Source organism: Scyliorhinus canicula, chromosome 1, assembly GCF_902713615.1.
Source record: "Scyliorhinus canicula chromosome 1, sScyCan1.1, whole genome shotgun sequence".
NCBI classification, from domain to species: domain Eukaryota; kingdom Metazoa; phylum Chordata; class Chondrichthyes; order Carcharhiniformes; family Scyliorhinidae; genus Scyliorhinus; species Scyliorhinus canicula.
Window position 1 is genome coordinate 75,417,351 of NC_052146.1, and position 22,795 is coordinate 75,440,145.

General features: G+C 49.1%; 1 protein-coding gene across 1 annotated transcript in view; it reads left to right on the forward strand.

Annotated features, from left to right (window-relative positions):
• slc5a1 (solute carrier family 5 member 1) overlaps positions 1 to 22,281 on the forward strand; it is a 115,900-nt gene extending 93,619 nt beyond the window's left edge. The window contains exons 12-15 of the mRNA XM_038793344.1: positions 9,134 to 9,302; positions 16,481 to 16,696; positions 17,985 to 18,093; positions 21,300 to 22,281. Of these exons, the coding sequence (XP_038649272.1) occupies positions 9,134 to 9,302; positions 16,481 to 16,696; positions 17,985 to 18,093; positions 21,300 to 21,511 (706 nt within the window). The 3' untranslated portion in view covers positions 21,512 to 22,281. The remainder of the gene's footprint in view (positions 1 to 9,133; positions 9,303 to 16,480; positions 16,697 to 17,984; positions 18,094 to 21,299) is intronic.
• The last annotated feature ends 514 nt before the right edge of the window (positions 22,282 to 22,795 follow it).

Below are 22,795 nucleotides of genomic sequence, written 5' to 3' on the forward strand. Positions count from 1 at the left end.
TATCTTCAACCATGCCGGGAGCGAAACCCCCGTAGTAGTACCCCTGGAAAAAATAAAGAGCCGCTCGTGAGGGGTCTGGTTGGTAGCGGTACATAAGAGGGACCTAATAGCGTGGAGCGCGTCGGGGAGGACTTCTTGCCAATGGGAGATCGGGAGATTCCTGGACCGGAGGGTCAGTAGGACGGTCTTCCAGACTGTCACATTCTCCCTCTTCACCTGCCCGTTCCCCCTGGGGTTATAGGTGGTAGTCCTGCTCGAGGTGATACCCTTGCCGAGCAGGTACTGACGCAGCTCGTCACTCATAAAGGATGCACCCCTGTCGCTGTGTACATAGAACATAGAACAGTACAGCACAGAACAGGCCCTTCGGCCCTCGATGTTGTGCCGAGCAATGCTCACCCCACTTAACCCACGTAACCCGTATACCCGTAACCCAACAATCCCCCCATTAACCTTACACTACGGGCAATTTAGCATGGCCAATCCACCTAACCCGCACATCTTTGGACTGTGGGAGGAAACCGGAGCACCCGGAGGAAACCCACGCACACACGGGGAGGACGTGCAGACTCCACACAGACAGTGACCCAGCCGGGAATCGAACCTGGGACCCTGGAGCTGTGAAGCATTGATGCTAACCACCATGCTACCGTGAGGCTACCGTGTACATAGCTGGGGAAACCAATCAGGGTGATGATGCTATGCAGGGCCATAATGACTGTGTGGGAGGTCATATCGGGGCACGGGATAGCAAAGGGAAAGCGGGAGAACTCGTCTATGACGTTCAGGAAGTACATATTCCTGTTAGTCGAGGGGAGTGGCCCTTTGAAATCGATAGCGAGGCGTTCAAAGGGCCTAGAAGCCTTGACCAGGTGGGCCCTGTCTTGTCTGCAGAAGTGCGGTTTGCACTCCGCGCAGATCGGGCAGTCCCTGGTGATGGCTTTTCCTCCTCGGTGGAGAAAGGCAGGTTTCGGGCTCTGATGTAGTGGGCGAGCCGGGTGACCCCCGGGTGGCAGAGGTCATTGTGGATGGCTTTTAAGTGGTCGCTCTGTGCGCTGGCACACGTCCCGCGGGACAGGGCATCTCGGGGCTCGTTGAGCTTCCCCGGTCGACACATAATATCATATTTGTAGGTGGAGAGTTCGATCCTCCACCTCAGAATTTTGTCATTTTTAATTTTGCCCCTTTGCGAGTTGTCAAACATGAAGGCAACCGATCTTTGGTCGGTGATGAGGGTGAACCTTCTACCTGCGAGGTAGTGCCTCCAGTGACGAACAGCCTCCACAATGGCTTGTGCTTCCTTTTCGACTGAGGAGTGTCGAAGTTCCGAAGCGGAGAGGGTTCGGGAGAAAAATGCGACAGGTCTCCCTGCCTGATTTAGTGTGGCTGCTAGAGCTACCTCTGAGGCACCGCTCTCAACCTGGAATGGAGTGGATTCATCCACCGCCCGCATGGCAGCCTTGGCGATGTCCTCCTTGATGCAGTTGAAGGCCTGGCGTGCCTCAGCTGACAGGGGAAAAAGTGTGGCCTTAAAGAGTGGGCGGGCTTTGTGCGCATATTGAGGGACCCACTGGGCATAATACGAAAAGAATCCCAAACACCGTTTGAGGGCCTTGGGACAATGAGGGAGAGGGAGTTCTAAGAGGGGGCGCATACGGTCCGGATTGGGACCCAGGACTCCGTTTTCCACGACATAGCCGAGGATGGCTAGTCTGGTTGTGCGGAAAACGCATTTCTCCTTGTTGTATGTGAGGTTAAGCTTCTGGGCCATCTGGAGAAATTGGTTGAGGTTGGCATCGTGGTCCTGCTGGTCATAGCCACAGATGGTGACGTTATCCAAGTACGGAAACGTGGCCTGCAGCCCGTACTGGTCCACCATTCGGTCCATTGCTCGTTGGAACACCGAAACCCAATTCGTGACGCCAGAGGGAACCCGAAGGAAGTGGAAGAGGCGGCCAATGGCCTCGAATGCCGTGTAGTGGCGGTCCTCCGGGCGCATTGGGAGTTGGTGGTATGCAGACTTCAGATCCACCGTGGAAGAAATCCGATACTGGCCGATCTGATTCACCATGTCTGCAATCCTGGGGAGGGGGTACGCGTCGAGGAGCATAAACCGATTAATAGTCTGACTATAGTCTATGACCATGTGGAATTTTTCCCCGGTCTTGACGGCCACCACCTGAGCTCTCCAGGGACTGTTACTGACCTCTATGATCCCCTCATGTAAGAGCCTCCGGACCTCGGACCGAATGAACACCCTGTCCTGTAGGCTGTACCGGCTGCTGCGAGTGGCTATGGGTTTACAGTCCGGAGTGAGGTTAGCAAAGAGAGGAGGGGGGGGGGAGATTCGTAGCGTGGGTAGGCTGCAGATAGTGAGTGGGGGTAGGGGTCCGCCGAAGCTGAGGGTGAGACTCTTGAGATTGCATTGAAAGTCGAGTCCCAATAAGAGTCGGGCGCAGAGTTCGGGCAGGACGTATAGTTGGAAATTAGAGTAGCTAGCGCCTTGGATTGTTAGAGTTGCGGCGGTGCGCCCTTGGATATGGACAGAGTGGGAACCCGAAGCGAGGGAGATAGTTTGCCGTGCAGGGAAAACGGGAGCGAACAGCGTCTTACCAGATCTGGGTGTACGAAGCTCTCAGTACTCCCAGAGTCGAAAAGGCACGATGTACTGTACCCGTTGATTTTGACCGTCGTCATCGAGTTGTGGAGATGTTTTGGCCGCGATTGGTCCAGTGTGACTGCGTTGCGTTGCGGGTAGCCGGCGGCTCGGTCGGCTGCGCTGGGGTGGCCCCGCGATGAGTGCCCGCTGAGGTCACAGTCTTCAATCGAGTTTTCTGAGTGTGGAGAGGTTGGGGCCCAAGATGGCCGCCCCCGTGGATCACCGTGGCGGGCGGCGAGGAAGATAGCGTCCAAGATGGTGGCCACCATGAGTCGCCGTGGTGGACCGCGTGGTGGGGGTCTGCCAAGATGGCGGCCCCCATGGATCGCACGTGGCGGGTGGGGGCGGAGTCAGGCTACAGGCCGCTGAGTTCCGGGGCCTGTGGGCCTGCGAGTGTGGAGGGCGATTATATTGTGCCGCTGGAGGTTTAGGGGCTGGGGCCTTCCTTGCCAGGCACACTGTGGCGTAGTGGCCTTTTCGCCCGCAGCTGCTGCAGGTCGCATTGCGGGCCGGGCAGTGCTGCCGTGGGTGCTGGGGCTGGCCACAAAAGTGGCAGGCTGGGGCAGCATGGTGGCTGGGTGGCTGCGTGGCGCAGGCCTGGGGAAGTCGCTGGGCGGGGGCCCATGACGGGGTCGCGCATGTCGGCAGGAAACGAGGTGAGGCTACAAAATGAGACCTCCATAGTTGTAGCAAGTTCAACAGTATCTTATAAATTTAGGGCCCCCTTCTCCAGCAGTCGCTGGCGCACGTAATTCGATCTAAGGCCTGCAACAAAGACATCGTGGACAGCAAGTTCTCTATGTTCTGTAGCAGTTACAGCCTGATAATTACAGTCCCGGGTTAAGGCTTTTAAGTCTCTGAGGAATTCTTCTAGCGATTCTGTAGGGCGCTGGCAGCGAGTAGTAAAAATGTGGCGCACGTAGACCTCATTGATAGGCCTCACGTACATTCTATCGAGTAGGGCCAGGGCCTCTGTATATGAGCCGGTACAGTTTAGCTGAGTAGATATACGATGGCTCACCCTCACGTGCAGTAGACTGAGTTTCTGCTCCTCCGTCGTTTCTGGGGTGCTTGCTTCAGCCAGGTAGGCCTTAAAATATCGGAGCCAATGCGAAAAGATTTATTTTGCCTCTGCATCCTGCGGGTCGAGTTCCAGTCGATTAGGCTTGAGGGCTGATTCCATGGTCATTCCTTACTGTTTCTTAAGACGATTAAATTGATGAGACCATCAATTCACGCGACACGTGGTTAGAAGTGAACAGTGATTTTAATCGTCTTACAACAGAGCCTGCCTGTGACAAGGTGAACTCCAGATGAACTGGCAGGCAGGCTCTCAGCATCAACCTTTATACTTCCGGTTAGGGGGAGGAGCCATGGGTGGAGCCAAGGGTGGAGCCCAGTATAAACTCCCGTACACTCCCAGTGCATCTCCCCCTAGTGGCAGAGCAGCGCGACTGCTCGTGTGCTGAGCTTACGGAGACATAGTACAACATGTGTAATACAGTGTGAATTACGCTACTGTGATTCACCACAGTGAGGTAAGTGCAGTGTGATATCCCTATCTGTCCAGTTCTAATCGCAGCAGGAACAGTAACGTGGGATAAGTACAGTGTGATACCCCTATCTGTCCAGTTCAGGAATCACAGCTTGTCCAAGAAGTGCCCTATTCCACCCCCCTCCTCTGGGGGTTCAGACCGGTACAGTTCCCCATAGAAGTCCCTGAATACCCCATTAACATCTACCCCCCTCCGCACCACCTTCCCAGCTCTATCCATCACTCCCCCAATCTCCCTGGCCGCATCTCTCTTCCGGAGCTGGTGCGCCAGCATCCTGCTCGCCTTCTCCCCGTATTCATACACCGCCCCCCTGTTCTTTCCTCCACTGAGCTTCCGCCTTTCTGGTAGTCAATAGGTCAAATCTGGCCTGAAGGCTACGCCTCTCCCCCATCAATCCCTCCTCTGGGGCCTCCGCATATCTCCTACAGCATTCAACTTTAATGGCGATAGAGTCATAGAGGTTTACAGCATGGAAACAGGCTCTTCGGCCCAGCTGATCCATGCCGCCCAATTTCTATTTGGCCCATATCCCTCTATACCCACCCTGCCCATGTAACTGTCTAACTGCTTTTTAAAGGACAAAATTGTACTCGCCTGTACCACTGCCTCTGGCAGCCCGTTCAAGATGCTCACTACCCTCTGTGAAAATGTTTTCCTTCTGGTCTCTTTTGTATCTCTCCCCTCTCACCTTAAACCTATGCCCTCTAGTTCTAGATTTCTCTACCTTTGCAAAAAGATATCGACTATCTACCTTATCTATGCTCCTCATTCTTTTATAGACCTCTATATGATCAGTCCTAAGCCTTCTATGTTCCAGGGAAAAAGTCCCAGCCTATCCAGCCTCTCCTTATAACTCAGGCCATCAAGTCCTGGTAGCATCCTCGTAAATCTCTTCTGCACTCTTTCTAGTTTACATTATCCTTCCCATAATAGGGTGACCAGAACTGAACTCAGTATTCCATGTGTGGTTTTACCAATGTCTTGTACAACTTCAACAAAACGTCCCAACTCCTGTATTCAATATTCTGACCAATAAAACCTAGCATGTTGAATGCTGCCTTCATCACCCTGTCCACCTGCGACTCCACCTTCAAGGAGCTATTAACCTGTATTCCTAGATCTTTCTTTGTTCTATAACTCTCCTCAACACCTTACCATTAACTGAGTAGGTCCTGCCTTGATTTGATCTACCAAAATACATCACCTCACATTTATCCAAATTAAACTCCATCTGCCATTCATCGGCCCACTGACAAGATCCTGTTGCAATCTTATAGAACCTTCTTCACTATCCACTATAACACCAATCTTGGTGTCATCTGCAAACTTACAAATCATGCCTCCTACATTCTCATCCAAATCATTAATAGATATATAACAAATAACAGTGGACCCAGCACCGATCCCTGACACACACTGCTGGTCACAGGCCTCCAGTTTGAAAAACAACCCTCCACAACCACCAAGCCAATTTTGTATCCAATTGGCTACCTCTCCCTAGATTCCGTGAGATTTAACCTTTTGCAACAACCTAGCATGCGGTACCTTGTCAAAGAACATAAGAACTAGGAGCAGGAGTAGGCCATCTGGCCCCTCGAGCCTGCTCCGCCATTCAATTAGATCATGGCTGATCTTTTGTGGACTCAGCTCCACTTTCCAGCCCAAACACCATAACCCTTAATCCCTTTATTCTTCAAAAAACTATCTACCTTTACCTTAAAAACATGTAATGAAGGAGCCTCAACTGCTTCACTGGGCAAGGAATTCCATAGATTCACAACCCTTTGGGTGAAGAAGTTCCTCCTAAACTCAGTCCTAAATCTACTTCCCCTTATTTACCAAAGGTCTTGGTAAAGACCATGTAGACAACGTCGACCTCATCTACCTTCTTGGTTACCCCTTCAAAAAACTCAATCAAATTTGTGAGACATGACTTTCCCCTTACAAAGCCATGCTGACTTTCCCTAATTAGCCCTTGCCTGTCTAAATGCCTGTAGATCCTGTCCCTCAGAATATCTTCTAACAACTTATCCACTACAGATGCAAGACTCATCGATCAGTAGTTCCGAGGCTTATCCCTAGAGCCCGTCTTAAACAAGGGCTCAACATTTGCTCCCCTCCAATCCTGTGGCTGTCGATGATTTAAATATCTCAACTAGGGGGCCGGCAATTTCCTTCCTAGCCTCCCACAACTTCCTGGGATACATTTCATCAGGTCCCGGGGATTTTTCTATCTTGATGCGCTTTAATACCTCCAGCACCTCCTTCTCTGTAATATGTACACTCCTCAAGACATCACTTTTTATTTCCCAAATTTCACTAACATTCGTGCCTTTCCCAACAGTAAATACTGACGAGAAATATTCATTTAGGACCTCTCCCATCCCTTGTGGATCCACACATAGATGACCCTGTTTTTCCTTAAAAGGCCCTACCCTCTCCCTCATCACTCTTTTGCCCTTTATGTATCTGTAAAAGCTCTTAGGATTTTCCTTTGCCTTATCTGCCAAGACAATCTCATGTCCCCCTTTTGCCCTCCTGACTTCTCTCTTAACTCTACTCCGACAAGCCCTATACTCTTCAAGGGGTCCATTTGATCCCAGCTGCCTATGCATGTCATATGCCTCCTTCTTCCTTTTGACAATGGCCTCAATATCTCAAATTATCCAGGGTTCCCTACTTCTACCAGCCTTACCATTCACTCTAAGAGGAATGTGCTCACCTGAACCCTAGTTAACACCTTTTTGAAAGACTCCCACTTACCAGCTGTCCCCTTACCTGCAAATAGGCTTCCTTAATCAACTTTTGAAAGTTCCTGCCTAATACCATCGAAATTGGCCTTGCCCCAATTTAGAATTTTAACTTTTGGGCCAGAACTATCATTCTCCATAGCTATCTTCAAACTAATGGAATTATGGTCACTGGTGCTAAAGTGATCCCTCACTAACACTTCAGTCACCTGCCCTTCCTTATTTCCCAAGAGGAGTTCAAGTATTGCTCCCCCTCTAGTCGGACCATCCACATATTGAATGAGGAATTCTTCCTGAATACTGCCAGCCCTGCTGAGCTTTTCCAGCATTTTCTCTTTTGGTTTCAGATTCCAGCATCTGCAGTAATTTGTTTTTATCGACTATCTACCTTATCTATGATCGTCATTATTTTATAGACCTCTATAAGATCACCCCTAAGCCTCCTACCCTCCAGGGAAAAAAGTACCAGCTCTTATAACTCAGGCCATCAAGTTCTGGTAGCATCCTCGTAAATCTCTTGTGCATTCTTTCCAGTTTAACAATATCTTTCCTATAATAGGGTGACCAGAACTAAACATGGTATTCCATGTGTGGTCTTACTAATATCTTGTACAACTTCAACAAGACATCCCAACTTCTGTATTCAATATTCTGACCAATAAAACCTAGCATACTGAATGCCTTCTTCACCACCCTGTCCACCTGCAACTCCACCTTCAAGGAGCTATGAAGCTGTATTCCTAGATCTCTTTGTTCTGTATCTCTCCCCAACTCCCTCCCATAAACTGAGTAGATCCTGCCCTGATTTGATCTATCAAAATGCATCACCTCACATTTATCCAAATTAAACTCCATCTGCCATTCATCGACCTATTGGCCCAATGGTGTAGTAAACCAGAGACCCAGAGTAGTGCTCTGGGGACCCAGGTTCAAATCCCGCTCAATACAAATACATGGAATTAAAAGTCCAATGATGACCATGAAACCATTGCCAATTGTCGTAAAAATCCGTCTGGGTCACTAATGTCCTTTTAGGGAAGGAAATCTGCTGTCCTTACCCACTCTGGCCGACATGTGACTCCAGAGCCACAGCAATGTCTTAACTGTTCCTCAAGGGCAATTGGGGCTGGGCAATAAATGCTGGCACAGCCTGTGACTCCCACATCCCATAAATGAATTTAAAATGTTATCGACTCCATCCCTGGTCCTGGTAAGAGCCTGTGATTAAGCCAGTCTGTTCACAACCTTGGTGTCATATTGGACCACAAGGCTGAGCTTTCTGACTTCATATTCACGCTCTCACTAAGACTGCCTTCATCCTTCTCCGTAGCATCAGCCGGTTTAGCCCCCGTCTCAGCTCATTTGCTGCTGAAACCTTCATCCATGCCTTCATTCTCTCCAGATCCGACGACTCAGACACACTGCTCTCTCACACTTCACCCTCCATTCACGTACGGTCATCCAGAATTTGGTTTCCCTGTGTCTAAACTTGCAGCAATTGCCATTCAGCAATCACCCCTGTGCTCTCAGACTCACCCAGCTCCCGATCAAGCGACAGCTTGATTTTAAAATTCTCATCCTTGTTTTCAAATCCCTCCACGACCTCAACCCCTCCCCTCCCTATCTCGGTAATCTCCCCCCCCCCCCCCCCCCCCCCCCCCCACCCTATCGCTGTAATCTCCCTCAATACCCCCTTATCTCTGTAATCTCGATGCACACATCCCCATCTATGTATCCCCAACCACTGCCCATGTCTGCAATCTCCCTCAACCCCCACATTGTCAATGTTGATCACACCACCACTGACGACAGTGACCCAGGTTCAATTCCAGCCTTGGGTGACTGTGGAGTTTGCACATTCTCCCCCTGTCTGCGTGGGTTTCTCCCGGGTGCTCCGGTTTCCTCCCACAGTCCAAAGATGTGCAGGTTAGGTGGCTGGGCCATGCTAAAATGCCCTTCAGTGTGCAGAAAGAATTGTTGGGGTTATGGGGAAGGCCATGAGTGTGGGGCTTGGCATGCTCCTTCAGTGGGACAGTGCAGACGCGATGGGCCAAACGACCCTTCTGCACTCTAGCGATTCTATGAGGAAACCTTGTCCTTGTGGGGCAGCTTAGAGTTTCTCGCTCATTTATTTTGTGCTTCATCATCTGTGGTTTCTGCATTCTCAGGGTCTTCACCCTGGTCCTGATTGGGATCAGTATTGCCTGGATTCCAATTGTTCAAACAGCACAGAGTGGGCAGCTCTTTGACTACATCCAGTCAATCACCAGCTATCTGGGCCCACCCATAGCCTCGGTCTTCCTGTTGGCCATCTTTGTCAAGCGTGTGAATGAAAATGTAAGTTGCTGCCGTGTTTTAACATTTTGCCACTTCTTGTTTCTCTTTGTCCTCCCTCGCCTACTCCAATCTGCCTGCCGGCTGGAGGTTTGGGAGCTGGGGCTGTTTCAGTCCAGGCTTTCCCTCCAACCCAACCGTATCCTCCGGTAAACAACAGATCCAAACAGCAAATCAGATCTCTCACGTACAGAAGCAAAAGACCGGATTGGTGGGTTAAGTCAAGCACTGCACATTGGATAGTGCTCATCACCTCTGTGCCCGCTGACCTCCCCTGGCTCGCACTCATCCAATTCTGACCTCTTGTGAATTCCAAATCATAATCTCTCCACCATAAGTGGATTGACCATGCTGATTTGCCCCTTACTGTCCAATAAGTTAGGTGGGGTTATGTGCGGTTAAAGGAGTAGAGCAGGGGAGTGGGTTGGGGTAGGGTACTCTTTCAGAGGGTCAGTGTAGACTCAATTGGCTGGATGGTCTCCTTCTGCACTGTCGGGATTGTATGAAGGTAGGAATGTGCATTCCTGGAAAAAAAGGATTACTGCTGCCTGGAGTTTGGGTTTCCCACATACTGTGGAGTTCTCGTTCCATATCTTCCATCTCTATTTTCCTACCGGAGTTCCCCACCGGAGAAACCGGCCTGATTGATAGCCCTGGCTTCTTGCCGAGTTGGAGATCACAGGCAGGTAAGGAATCTGTTGCTGCATTAGGGGGAGCATGGGCTAGGAGCAAATGTGGTTTAGATCTTGTGATAGATCTCACGGAGATACTGGACAGTCCACCTGGTGTACATGGCACCAATCTCAGCCACAAGGTCCGTTAAAGCTCTGAATTTCCTCAGGCCGGATTCCTACTCCTTTCCATCGAGGATATAGCCCTCAATTCTGATCTGACAGCAGATCCCAAACAATCTGAGTTCCACGGACCTGGTCTTCACCAAAATGGTACATGTCTGCAGAACCTTCTCATCTTTGCTCATGACTTTGTTGATGGTGTGTGCCCACCCTACGCATTGTATGGGCAAGTCTGGTCAATCAATAAACTTAAATAACAGAAGCAGTTACAGCAACCTGGTATTTGCCTGTTGCCAGCTCCTGATTCCAGCCTTCTCTATTGGCATCCTTCACAGCCCTGAGTGCTCTGAATTCGAATAGCTCCGTGAATTTTATCTGGTTTTAACCTGTTTCGGTTCAGTTTTGATTTCAGTTTCCATTTTAGTTTTGGTTTGTTTTGGTTTCCGTTTCCGTTTTGATTTCTGTTTCAGCTTTGATTTCAGCTTCTGTTTTGATTTCAGTTGCTATTTTGATTTCAGTTTCTGTTTTGATTTCAGTTTTAGTTTTGATTTCAGTTTCTGTTTTGATTAGTTTCTATTTTGATTTCAGTTGAAGTTTTAATTTCAGTTTCCGTTTTGATTTCCGGCTCAATTTTGGTTTCAGTTTTGGTTTCAGTTTCTGTTTGTATTTCCGTTTCCATTTTGGTTTCAGTTTCAGTTCGGTTTTGGTTTCAGTTTTGTCAGAAGCTTGAAAATGCAAGGTTTGAAATCATGGGTACGATCATAAGTAGCTCATGTTGAATTCTTTGATCCCAGTTGGACAATAATTGATATCCTGCAGTCGAATCTCGGCAACTGTCGGTTAAGGAAGTGACAAGTATGACTGTGGTGATGATGTTCCTGGAATAGTAATCCAGCGAGCGAGAGTTCAAATCTCACCAGGACAGTTTTGAGAATTTGAATCAGTTTCTTCTAAATCTAGAAATGATGAAATTGCTGTCAGTAAAGTGACCATAGAATTTGCAGAAGTGAACCAGGTCATTAATCAGTTATAGTGAATAAACCTGCTGTCCTGGACTTCACATATCAGCATGGCTGGTAGTGAATTGGCTCAGCAAACCACTCAGTTGTATCAAAATTGCCAAGGATCAAATAAAAGGCTGACCACCATCTTCTCAGTAAATGCTACTCCTGCCAGTGATGCCAATATCCCATTACTTATAATTGAAAATCAGGGTGGCTTGTGGCACAGTGGATAGCACTGGAACTGCGGCACTGAGGACCAGGGTTCGAATCCCGGCTCTGGGTCACTGTCTGTGTGGAGTTTGCACATTCTCCCCATGTCTACGTGGGGTTTACCCCCACAACCATAGAAGCTTCAGGGAGGTAGTTACTCCGAAGAATAAAGATAGATGGGTGACGGTGAGAGGGGCTGGGAGGAAGCAGTCAGTACAGGGATCCCCTGTGGTCATTCCCCTTAGTAACAAGTATACCGCTTTGGATACTGTTGGGAGGGACAACTTACCAAGGGTAAGCCATGGGGCACAGGTCTCTGGCACAGAGTCCATCCCTGTTGCTCAGAAGGGAAGGGGGAAAGGAGTAGAACATTAGTCATTGGAGACTCCATAGTTAGGGGGATAGATAGGAGATTCTGTGGGAACGAGAGAGACTCGCGGTTGGTGTGTTGCCTCCCAGGTGCCAGGGTCAGCGATGTCTCAGGTCGTGTTTTCTGGATTCTTAAGGGGGAGGGGGAGCAGCCTCAAGTCGTGGTCCACATAGGTACCAACGACATAGGTAGGAAAAGGTATAGGGATGTAAGGCAGGAATTCAGGGAGCTAGGGTGGAAACTGTGGGCGCAATTCTCCGCGCTCACGAAAATTCGGAGAATAGCGGGCGGCGTAAATTTTTACGGACACGCTGGTCCGACGCCCTCCCACTATTCTCCCCCCCCCCCCCCACGCCCGCCTCCCGACACGAATCGCTGGCCGCCGTTTTTTTACGGCGAGCAGCTATTCACCCCTGGCCGATGGGCCGATTTCCAAGGCCTTTACGCCCGTTTTTATGAACATAAAACACACCTGGTCTGACCGTTCGTAAAAACGGCCGTAAAGTCCCGATCTGGGAAACCATGGCACCGATTGGCACGGCAGTACCACGGCCGTGCCAAGGGTGCCCACCGATCGCAGGCAGCGGGTACTTACCCCGCGCACTCTTTCTCCCTCCGCTGCCCCGATGGATCCATCCGCGGGGCTTCTGCGGGGCATAACGGACCGCGCATGCACGGGTTTCACGCACAAGCGCGATGACATCATCCGCGCATACACGGGTTGGAGTCGTCCAATCCGCGCATGCGCAGCTGACTTCATCTGACGCGTCAGCCGTCGCTAACTCTGGCTAGCGGGCTTAACGAAAATCGTTAAGCCCGCGATGCCGAAGTTCACGGCCGCGCGATGCTAGCCCCGACCGGGGCGCTGAATCGGTTCCCGGTCGGGGGGGCGGAGGCTGGCGTCAAACGCGCCCGTTTTTGACGCCAGCTTCCCGAGTTTTCATGACTCGGGAGAATCGCGCCCTTAGATCTAGGACAGACAGAGTTATTATCTCTGGGTTGTTACCCGTGCCACGTGCTAACAAGATGAGGAATAGGGAGAGAAAGCAGTTGAACACGTGGCTACAGGGATGGTGCAAGAGGGAGGGTTTCAGATTCCTGGATAATTGGGGCTCATTCTGTGGTAGGTGGGACCTCTACAAACGGGATGGTCTACACCTGGGCCAGAGGGGTACTAATATCCTGGGGGGGAAATTTGCTAATGCTCTTCGGGAGGGTTTAAACTCGTTCAGCAGGCGATGGGGAACCTGAATTGTAGCTCCTGTATACAGGAGGTTGAGAGTAGTGAGGTCATGAGTAAGGTTTCAAAGTTGCAGGAGTGTACCGGCAGGAAGGAAGGTGGTTTAAAGTGCGTCTACTTCAATGCCAGGAGCATCCGGAATAAGGTGGGTGAACTTGTGGCATGGGTTGGTACCTTCGATGTTGTGGCCATTTTGGAGACATGGATAGAGCAGGGACAGGAATGATTGTTGCAGGTGCAGGGGTTTAGATATTTCAGTAAGCTCAGGGAAGGTGGTAAAAGAGGGGGAGGGGTGGCATTGCTAGTCAAGGACAGTATTACGGAGGCAGAAAGGACGTTTGATGAGGACTCGTCTACTGAGGTAGTATGGGCTGAGGTTAGAAACAGGAAAGGAGAGGTCACCCTGTTAGGGGTTTTCTATAGGCCTCCGAAAAGTTCCAGAGATGTAGAGGAAAGGATTGCAAAGATGATTCTGGATAGGAGCGAAAGTAACAGGGTAGTTGTTATGGGGGATTTTAACTTTCCAAATATTGACTGGAAACACTATAGTTTCCCCACGTGGTGTATATGGATTTCAGTAAAGCGTTTGATAAGGTTCCCCACGGTAGGCTATTGCAGAAAATACGGAGGCATGGGATTCAGGGAGATTTAGCAGTTTGGATCAGAAATTGGCTAGCTGGAAGAAGACAAAGGGTGGTGGTTGATGGGAAATGTTCAGACTGGAGTCCAGTTACTAGTGGTGTACCACACGTGGCCAGTACTTTAGATGAGCCTGCTTTTGTCCAATGTGTGCAGGAGGGTTTCCTGATGCAGTATGTAAATAGGCCAACGAGAGGCGAGGCCGTATTAGATTTGGTACTGGGTAATGAACCAGGACAGGTGTTAGATTTAGAGGTAGGTGAGCACTTTGATGATGGTGACCACAATTCGATTACGTTTCCTTTAGTGATGGAATGGGATAGGTATATACCACAAGGCAAGAGTCAAATCTGGGGGAAAGGCAATTATGATGCGATGAGGCAAGGAGGGGACATGAGAAGTCTTTGGCAGGTAGGATCAAGGATAACCCTAAAGCTTTCTATAGATATGTCAGGAATAAAAGAATGTCTAGGGTAAGAATAGGGCCAGTCAAGGGGGCAGTTATCACACAGGAAAAAGACAATGTTGTCGAGGAGAATACTGAGATACAGCTACTAGACTAGAAGGGCTTGAGGTTCATAAGGAGGAGGTGTTAGCGATTCTGGAAAGTGTTAAAATAGATAAGTCCCCTGGGCCGGATGGGATTTATCCTAGGATTCTCTGGGAAGCTAGGGAGGAGATTGCTGAGCCTTTGGCTTTGATCTTTAAGTCATCTTTGTCTACAGGAATAGTGCCAGAAGACTGGAGGATAGCAAATGTTGTCCCCTTGTTCAAGAAGGGGAGTAGAGACAACCCCGGTAACTATAGACCAGTGAGCCCTACGTCTGTTGTGGGCAAAGTATTGGAAAGGTTTTTCAGAGATAGGATGTATAATCATCTGGAAAGGAATAATTTGGTTAGAGATAGTCAACATGGTTTTGTGAAGGGTAGGTTGTGCCTCACAAACCTTATTGAGTTCTTTGAGAAGGTGACCAAACAGGTGGATGATGGTAAAGCAGTTGATGTGGTGTATATGGATTTCAGTAAAGCGTTTGATAAGGTTCCCCACGGTAGGCTATTGCAGAAAATAAGGAGGCATGGGATTCAGGGTGATTTAGCAGTTTGGATCAGAAATTGGCTAGTGGTGGTTGATGGGAAATGTTCAGACTGGAGTCCAGTTACTAGTGGTGTACCACAAGGATCTGTTTTGGGGCCACTGCTGTTTGTCATTTTTATAAATGACCTGGAGGACGGCGTAGAAGGATGGGTGAGTAAGTTTGCAGATGACACTAAAGTCGGTGGAGTTGTGGACAGTGCGGAAGGATGTTACAAGTTACAGAGGGACATAGATAAGCTGCAGAGCTGGGCTGAGAGGTGGCAAATGGAGTTTAATGTAGAGAAGTGTGAGGTTTTTAAATGAAAACCAGCCCAGGTTTTCACCCGCTGAATCCTCCTGGGCTATTTTGAGTGGAGGATAGGATTGGCGTCACTGCTGAATAGTCTGCCAGTGCTCACTGTCTGGGCTCACACATGAAGAATGGTCACTTGGGCAAATCCTGGGGCCTGTGTGACTAGATTCCAGCAATGTGAATAAGAAATACTGTCGGGCAGCACGGTGGCGCAATGGATTAGCCCTGCTGCCTCACGGTGCCGAGGTCCCAGGTTCAATCCCGGCTCCAGGTCACCGTCTGTGTAGAGTTTGCACATTCTTCCCGTGTTTACGTGGGTTTTGCCCCCACAACCAAAGATGTGTAGGGTAGGTGAATTGGCCACACTAAATTTTTTTTAAAGTCAGTGGCTGGGATTCGCTGGCCGTCCAATGGCAGCGGGAGTCTCTGGTCTGGCTGATAATGCACTCTGCCGGTTTCTTGGTGACGTGGGGTGGCTTCAATAGCAATTCCCATTGACAGCAGCGGGAGCAGAGAATATTGCCGTCAACGAATGGTGCGCTGCTTCCCGCAGTCAGTTTGCCAGTTGAATGGTAACCCGTGAGTGATGGTGCGCTGCGGGTAGGACCAGAGATTCCCGCTGCCTGCAAATGGCCGGAGAATTTTACGATGGCGGGAAGGGAAACTCCTCCATCCGAAGAATCCTGGCCCGTAGCTGGTAGCACACATTAGACAATAACAAATCGCCAACCGGTTTTATACTCCGCTGTTGAAGAATGGGGCCTGATTTCATTGAAACTGCGAAGGTCCTGTGAGGGTTTAACAGGGGAGATGCTGAGAGCATTTTCTGACTCCACTGTAGAGACTACAACTAGCAGCATCGTCTCAGAATAAGAAGACAACCATTTAGGATTCAGATGAGGATAAGTTTTTTTGTGAATCCTTGCAATTGCCTTCCCCAGAGAGCTATTAATGTTCAGTCATTGAGTCTATTCCAATAATAGATAGGTGGACCCTAATGGAAGGGACATGGGGAGGAGCAGCAAAGTGGAGTTGAGGCAGATCAGCCATAGAACATAGAACAGTACAGCACAGAACAGGCCCTTCGGCCCTCAATGTTGTGCCGAGCCATGATCACCCTACTCAACCCACATATCCACCCTATACCCGTAACCCAACAACCCCCCCCCCCCCCTAAACCTTACTTTTATTAGGACACTACGGGCAATTTAGCATGGCCAATCCACCTAACCCGCACATCTTTGGACTGTGGGAGGAAACCAGAGCACCCGGAGGAAACCCACGCACACAGGGGGAGGACGTGCAGACTCCACACAGACAGTGACCCAGCCGGGAATCGAACCTGGGACCCTGGAGCTGTGAAGCATTTATGCTAACCACCATGCTACCCTGCTGCCCCATGATTTAATTGAATGGCAGAACAGGCTTGAAGGGCTGAATGGTCTCCTCCTGTTCCTGTTTCTGATACTCTTTAGGAACCTGGAAATGTGTGAAAGATTTGTTATCACCCACTTTATCCTGCTCTCCTTGTTTCAGGGTGCATTTTGGGGGTTGATTTTTGGCCTTGCTGTTGGATTGTCCCGAATGATTCCTGAGTTTGTGTTCGGAACCGGCAGCTGTGTGAGTCCCAGCAACTGTCCCGTGGTTATTTGTGGAATCCACTACCTGTACTTCGCAATCATCCTGTTTGTAGTCACCTGCCTGATGGTGCTCATCGTGTCTTTCCTGACGAAACCAATCGATGACATTCACGTGAGTGTGTTATTCCTCAGAGCCAAGAGATTTTACTCTGTACCTATTACTGTGGTCAGAGGGCAAAGCCTGATGTATTCTGGATGATCCGTGTGTTTGGGATGCTGGGAATGATCTGTGCGTTGGGGATGATCCATGTATTAGGAATTATCCGTGTGTTGGAACTGATCCGTGTGTTGGAACTGGTCCATTTGTTTGGAATGATCCGTGTTTTTGGGATGTTGGAAATGATTCATGGTCTGGATGTTTGGAACGCTCTGCATGTTGGGAATGATTCATGTGTTTCAAATGATCCATGTTCTGGGAATCATTATTGTGTTTGGAGTGATCCATGTGTTGGGAATGATCTGTGTGTTGGGAATGATCCGTGTGTTCAAATGATCCATGTGTTGAGAATGATCCATGTGTTGGGAAGGATCCATGTGTTTGGGATGCAGGGAATGATCAGTGTGTTGGGAGTGATGCATGTGTTGAGAGTGATATTTGTGTTGGGAATGATCCGTGTGTTGGGAATGATCCGTGTGTTGGGAATGATCCGTGTGTTGGAAATGATCCATGTGTTGGGAATGATCCATGTGTTGAGAATGATCCATGTGTTGGGAAGGATCCATGTGTTTGGGATGCAGGGAATGATCAGTGTGTTGGGAATGATGTATGTGTTGAGAGTGATACTTGTGTTGGGAATGGTCTGTGTGTTGGGAATGATTTGTGTGTTTGGAATGATCCATGTGTTGGGAATGATCCATGAGTTTGGGATGCTGGGAGTGATCAGTGTGTTAAGAATGATACATGTGTTGAGAGTGATACGTGTTTTGGGAAATATCTGTGTGTTTGGAATGATCTGTGTGTTTGGCATGATCTGTGTGTTGGGATTGATTTGCATGTTTGGAATGATCCAGGTGATGGGAATGATCCGTATGTTTGGAATGATCCGTGTGTTGGGAATGATTTGTGTGTTGGAATGATCCGTGTATTTACAATGATCTGTGGTTTTGTAATGCTGGGAATGATGTGTGTGCTGGGAATGATCCATGGCATTGGGATGCTAGGAATGATCCGTGTGTTGGGAATGATCTGTGTGTTTGGGATAGACTTTGGGATATTCCTGATAACCAGTGTGTTTGGGATGTTAGTGGATGGTCCCCCCAGTGATTGGTTTTGTAATATTCAAGTTACATTTTTTGAATCACTGCACAACAGTGATGGGTATTATTCTCGCTCTAAGATCTGACAGCTGCTTTTATTTCAGTGACAATTTAATTCTAATAAAATGTTCCTTTCATTCTAGCTTTACCGACTGTGTTGGAGCTTACGGAACAGCACAGAAGAACGTATAGATTTGGATAATGATGACTGGAAAAATGAAGATAATGACAGCAAAATGGACATGGATGAAGGTAAAATTACAGAACATTCTCCCAACACACATGCCCACACACACACATGCTACCACAGACACATGCCAACAGCAGCCGCAGAATTGTATTCAACCATAATCTGCAACTTAGGTATACTGAAAAATGAGGTGCCAACCTGGTGAAGCTACAGCACAGGGTATGCTGAATAATGGAAGAAGCAGGTTATAGATAATGCCAGGAGTCCCTCAATCAAAGATTTGTCAACAGTCCTGTCAACATCTGGGGGGGTTCTCTCTGACCAGAAAATTAACTGAACATCTGTGGATACAAGAGCATGCCAGAAACAAGGAATTCTGCGGTGAGTAACTCACCTCCTGCCTCCCCAAAGCCTGTCCACCATCCACAAGGCACAAGTCAGGAATGTGATGGTATACTCTCCACTTGCCTGGATGAGTGCAGCTTCAACAACACTCAAGATAAGTTAATTGGTGTCTACTTTCTGGCCTTACGGGCCCGAACTCTACGTCTAGATGGATCCCCAGGCGGTACAACAGGAGTGGAGGCGGCCTGCTGTGATTCCTGCCCTGCGACCTAGGTCCCCATTGGCAGGTGTCTTCTGGGGTGGCCGGGCCTGGATGGGCCCGGCTGCTGTTCGGGTGACCCAGGTGCATTGTGCCGTCCTGTTCTGCCTGCTGCCCACCGAATATGCCAGGGATAGGAGGAGGTTGTCCAAGGTGCTGTGGTGCGCTGGCACCTCCCCTGTGAGGGTCGCTGGCACGGGCCCCATCAGACTCTACGCAGACAATGACTCAAGCTGGGAATCGAACCTGGGACCCTGGAGCTGTGAAGCAACAGTGCTAACCACTGTGCTACTATGCCGCCCTTTCTTGTGCCTGCCGGCCACATCCAGGGGCCTCTGCTCTGCCACAGTGACAGGCCGCAGGTCCGGCGATCCCTCTCCAGTCATCTCACACTCCCGGCGGTTATGGGGGGGGGGACAGAAAACGATAGTGTTAGATAATCTAACGCATGCAGCCCAGGGGGTCAATAGCTGATAGTCTCAGTGGCCAGGGCACCCAGCCATGGTGGTCGGTATTAGTGCCGGCACGTGGTGCAGGGTGGGGATTGGGCCACCTTCCTGGTGGTTGGGGGGGGGGGTTATGTGCATGTGGGATGGGGTTTGGTGCCAGGGGCACAATGCTGCCTACTCACCCCGGCTGCACTGAGGAGGTCCTTCAGTTTCTTCCTGCACTACTGGCCAATCGGAATGGTGTTGCTGGTGGCGCTCACCGGCTCTGCCACCTGCACCCAGGCACAGTAAACGGCGGTGGCTGGCAGCCTCCTTCCTGGGTCGGGGTACAGGGTGGCCTTCCTCTCCTACGCAGTGCCAAGCAGGGTCTCGAGCTCGGCGTCTGTAAAATGGTGTGCCACTCTCCTCGCTGCCATCCTGTTGGCTGGGATGGTCTGTGTGGGGAGTGCAGTGTGTATATTCGGCTGTAGCTTGTCAGCCTCCTGAGTGTCAATCGCAAAACCGGCAAATCCCACACCGTTTCTCATTGGAATCAATTGTGTGCCACGCAGCGGTGGTGTGAGGCCCTCATCAGTCCAGGTGTGGTGCCAGTTCTGCTGTCGTAGAAGTTACGAATCCTGCCCTGCCTCTTTCTCTCCTCACAGGTTCTGCCAGACCTGCTGAGTTTTTCCAGCATTTACTGTTTCTTCATTATATAAAAAAAATTAAAACCTGTTAAAAAGGATATGGGACCTTTGACTTCATGAAAAGATTAGTAACGTACAAAAGCAAGGAAGTTTATTATAAACCTTTTATAAAGTACTGGTTCAATCTCAGCTGGAGTATTGGGCACCGCACGTGAGGGTGTTGAGGAGATTGACTCGAATGGCAGCAAGGAGGAGGAGCTAGTGTGGAGAGGGTCGGTGCAGACTGGATGGGCTGAATGGCTTCCTCCTGCACTGTAGGAATTCTATGAATTCTCTGAAAGACTGGAGAAGCTGGGATTGTTCTCCTTAGAGCAGAGATGGGGAAGAAGAGGTTTAACGGAGGTGGTCAGAATCATGGAAGGCGTTGGTACAGTAAATCGGAAGAAACTGCTTCCAGTAGGGGAGGAGTCCGTTAGCAAGAAGGCCCAGATGTGAGGTGATTGGTAAAAGAGTCAGAGACGAGGTGAAGTAAAACACTGTTTTACACAAGCAAGTTGTGATGATTTGGGAATGACCTGCCCTGGTTGGATGGAGGAAGCAGGTTGAATCGTAACATCCACAGGGTAATTCGATCAAAGTTTGAATAACAAATTTACAGGGCTGATGGAGAAAACGCCGGGGCAGTTGTGGGGGACGGAGGCTGACCTCCCACTGGTGTGTTGAAAAATTTGAAAAACCAGCAAAAAGTCTAGGTTAGGTGCTCTTTCAGAGGGTCGGTGCAGACTCGATGGGCCGAATGGCATCCTTCTGCACTTGTAGGGGTTCTATAATTCAGCTGGGAATTTCTATTAATTGGGTAGCTCCTTCAAAAAAACAGCAATGGCACAATGAGCTGAATGGACTTCTGGACTGTAGCATTCTGTGATTCTATCCACACAAGCACATACGTAACCATAGATATACACACTTGCATAAACACGGCGGTATACCTGCACACACAATGTGAATGAATAACTCCTGTATGGCTGTCCACTCTGAACAAGTTTAAAAGCTGCTGAGTGTTTGTTTCGGAAACAAAACGGTCTTTGTTCCCCGAAGGTTGCAATCTTGTGGGGGAATCATCAACAATGTGACAGGATCTTAAAATGAGAGTTGGATCATTTCGGAGCAAAATTAAGAGGCACCTTTTCAGAGAACGGATAGCGGAATTAGATTTTTGACCTTCAAAGGATTCGAGGGTTAAGGGACCCAAGCAGTTAAGGCTACATTCAGACCAACCGCGATCTTATTGAATGCCAGAGCAGGCTCAATGGGCCGAATGGCCTACTTCTATATCTTATGTTAGATCCAGGGACTCCCTTATCCCCTCAAAGGTAGATGCTGGGGATTTAATTGGGACTGAGGGGAATATATCAAGGGGGGTTATGGAGCACAGCTGGGTGAATGAGGTTGCGCTAGACATCAGCTGTCAAAGGACTGAATAGTGGAGCTGGTTCGAATGGCCTACTCCTGTTCCCGTCCATGTCCTGCACAAACCCCACAGAGGTAGAACTCAAACCTTGTGCTTTGTGTTGTTCTTGTTGCCTCAGAGACGCCCCAGGATGTGAGTTGCTGGAAGACAGCCTACAACTGGTTCTGCGGATTCGAGCAACAGGCCAAGAAGCTGAGCAAGGAGGAACAAGAAGCCCTGCAGCAAAAGCTGACGGACATTTCAGAGAAGCCCCTGTGGAGAAACGTGGTCAACATTAACGCCATCATCCTGCTGACTGTCTGCATCTTTTTCTGGGCTTATTACGCATAGCTGAATGATGACGAGAAATACCCTTTGGGGACAAATCTCCACAAATTGCTTTAACCATTCTTGTGATACATTGCTTTCTCTGCAGGGAAGATGCAAACTGGACTAGATTTGTTTAATTTGTGCTTTTAAAATATGTATTCTCCGCTGTTGGGATTCTCCATTTCGCCGGCAGCCCGGGGTTTTCCCGACGGCATGGTGCTGCCCAAAATGGGAAACCCCATTGGCCGGCGGAGAATCCCGGAGGCGCACTGCGCCAGAAATCTGGTGCGGCGAGTCTGAGAATCCTGCCCGAGGTATTTCTAATTTAAGGCCTTGTTAGTTTAAAAAAATGTTTTACGATAAAGTAGAATAAAACCAGTGGCCTAATTTTAAAAAATAATTCTTTAGAAAGAAAGCCATATTGCGAATCACAGATGGAGCCTGAGGCCTAAACATCTTCCCCTCTCTGCGGCCACGGTGGGATTTGAACCTAGGTCCCAGAGCATTCCCCTGGTTCTCTGGATTACTAGTCCACTACACCATCACCTCCCACGGCGGACACGACTGGCAAAATCCCGCCTGCTGTATTGCCAATTTGCACAAAAATACATGAGCTACAGGTTTGTTGGGTTCGGAAGGCACCTATCAAGACTCCCAGCCTGGAGGAGGCTTCAGAAGAGAAACGCTGAAGAGAATTTTTTTTTTTTAAACCAGGAATAATTTATTACATTTTCAAAATAAGTGCTATAACACTGCTTTAAGAAATAAAAAGATAATCAGAGATAATTAAATCCCGTCTCCTGTTTTCCCTCGACCGTCACATTCTTATATTATTCAAATGTTCATTTTCACTCGTTTCAGTCCAGTTGTTTTCTAAAGAAGATAGGAGAAAGATTTTACATCTTCATACTGCCTTTCACCTCAGGACTTTTCAAAGCATTTGTGGGCCAGTAAAATTGTTTCAAAGTATAGTCGCGGTTATAATGTACAGAAAGGCAGCAGTAAAACAGCCAAAGATGTTCAAAGATGTGCGGGTTAGGTGGATTGGCCGTGCTAAATTCCCCCTTTGTGTCCAGGGATGTGCAGCTTGGGTTATGGGGATAGGACAGGATGGGCAGGATAGGAGGACTGGGTTAGGGTGCTCTTTCGGAGGGTCGGTGCAGACACGATGGGCCGCATGTCCTCCTTCTACATTACGAGGATTCTATGATTCTAAGACCCACAAATGATTAAATGAGCAGGTTACGTGTTTTTGTTATTGGGTGAGGGACGAAAATTGGCTCGGACGCATGACCTGGGGCCACG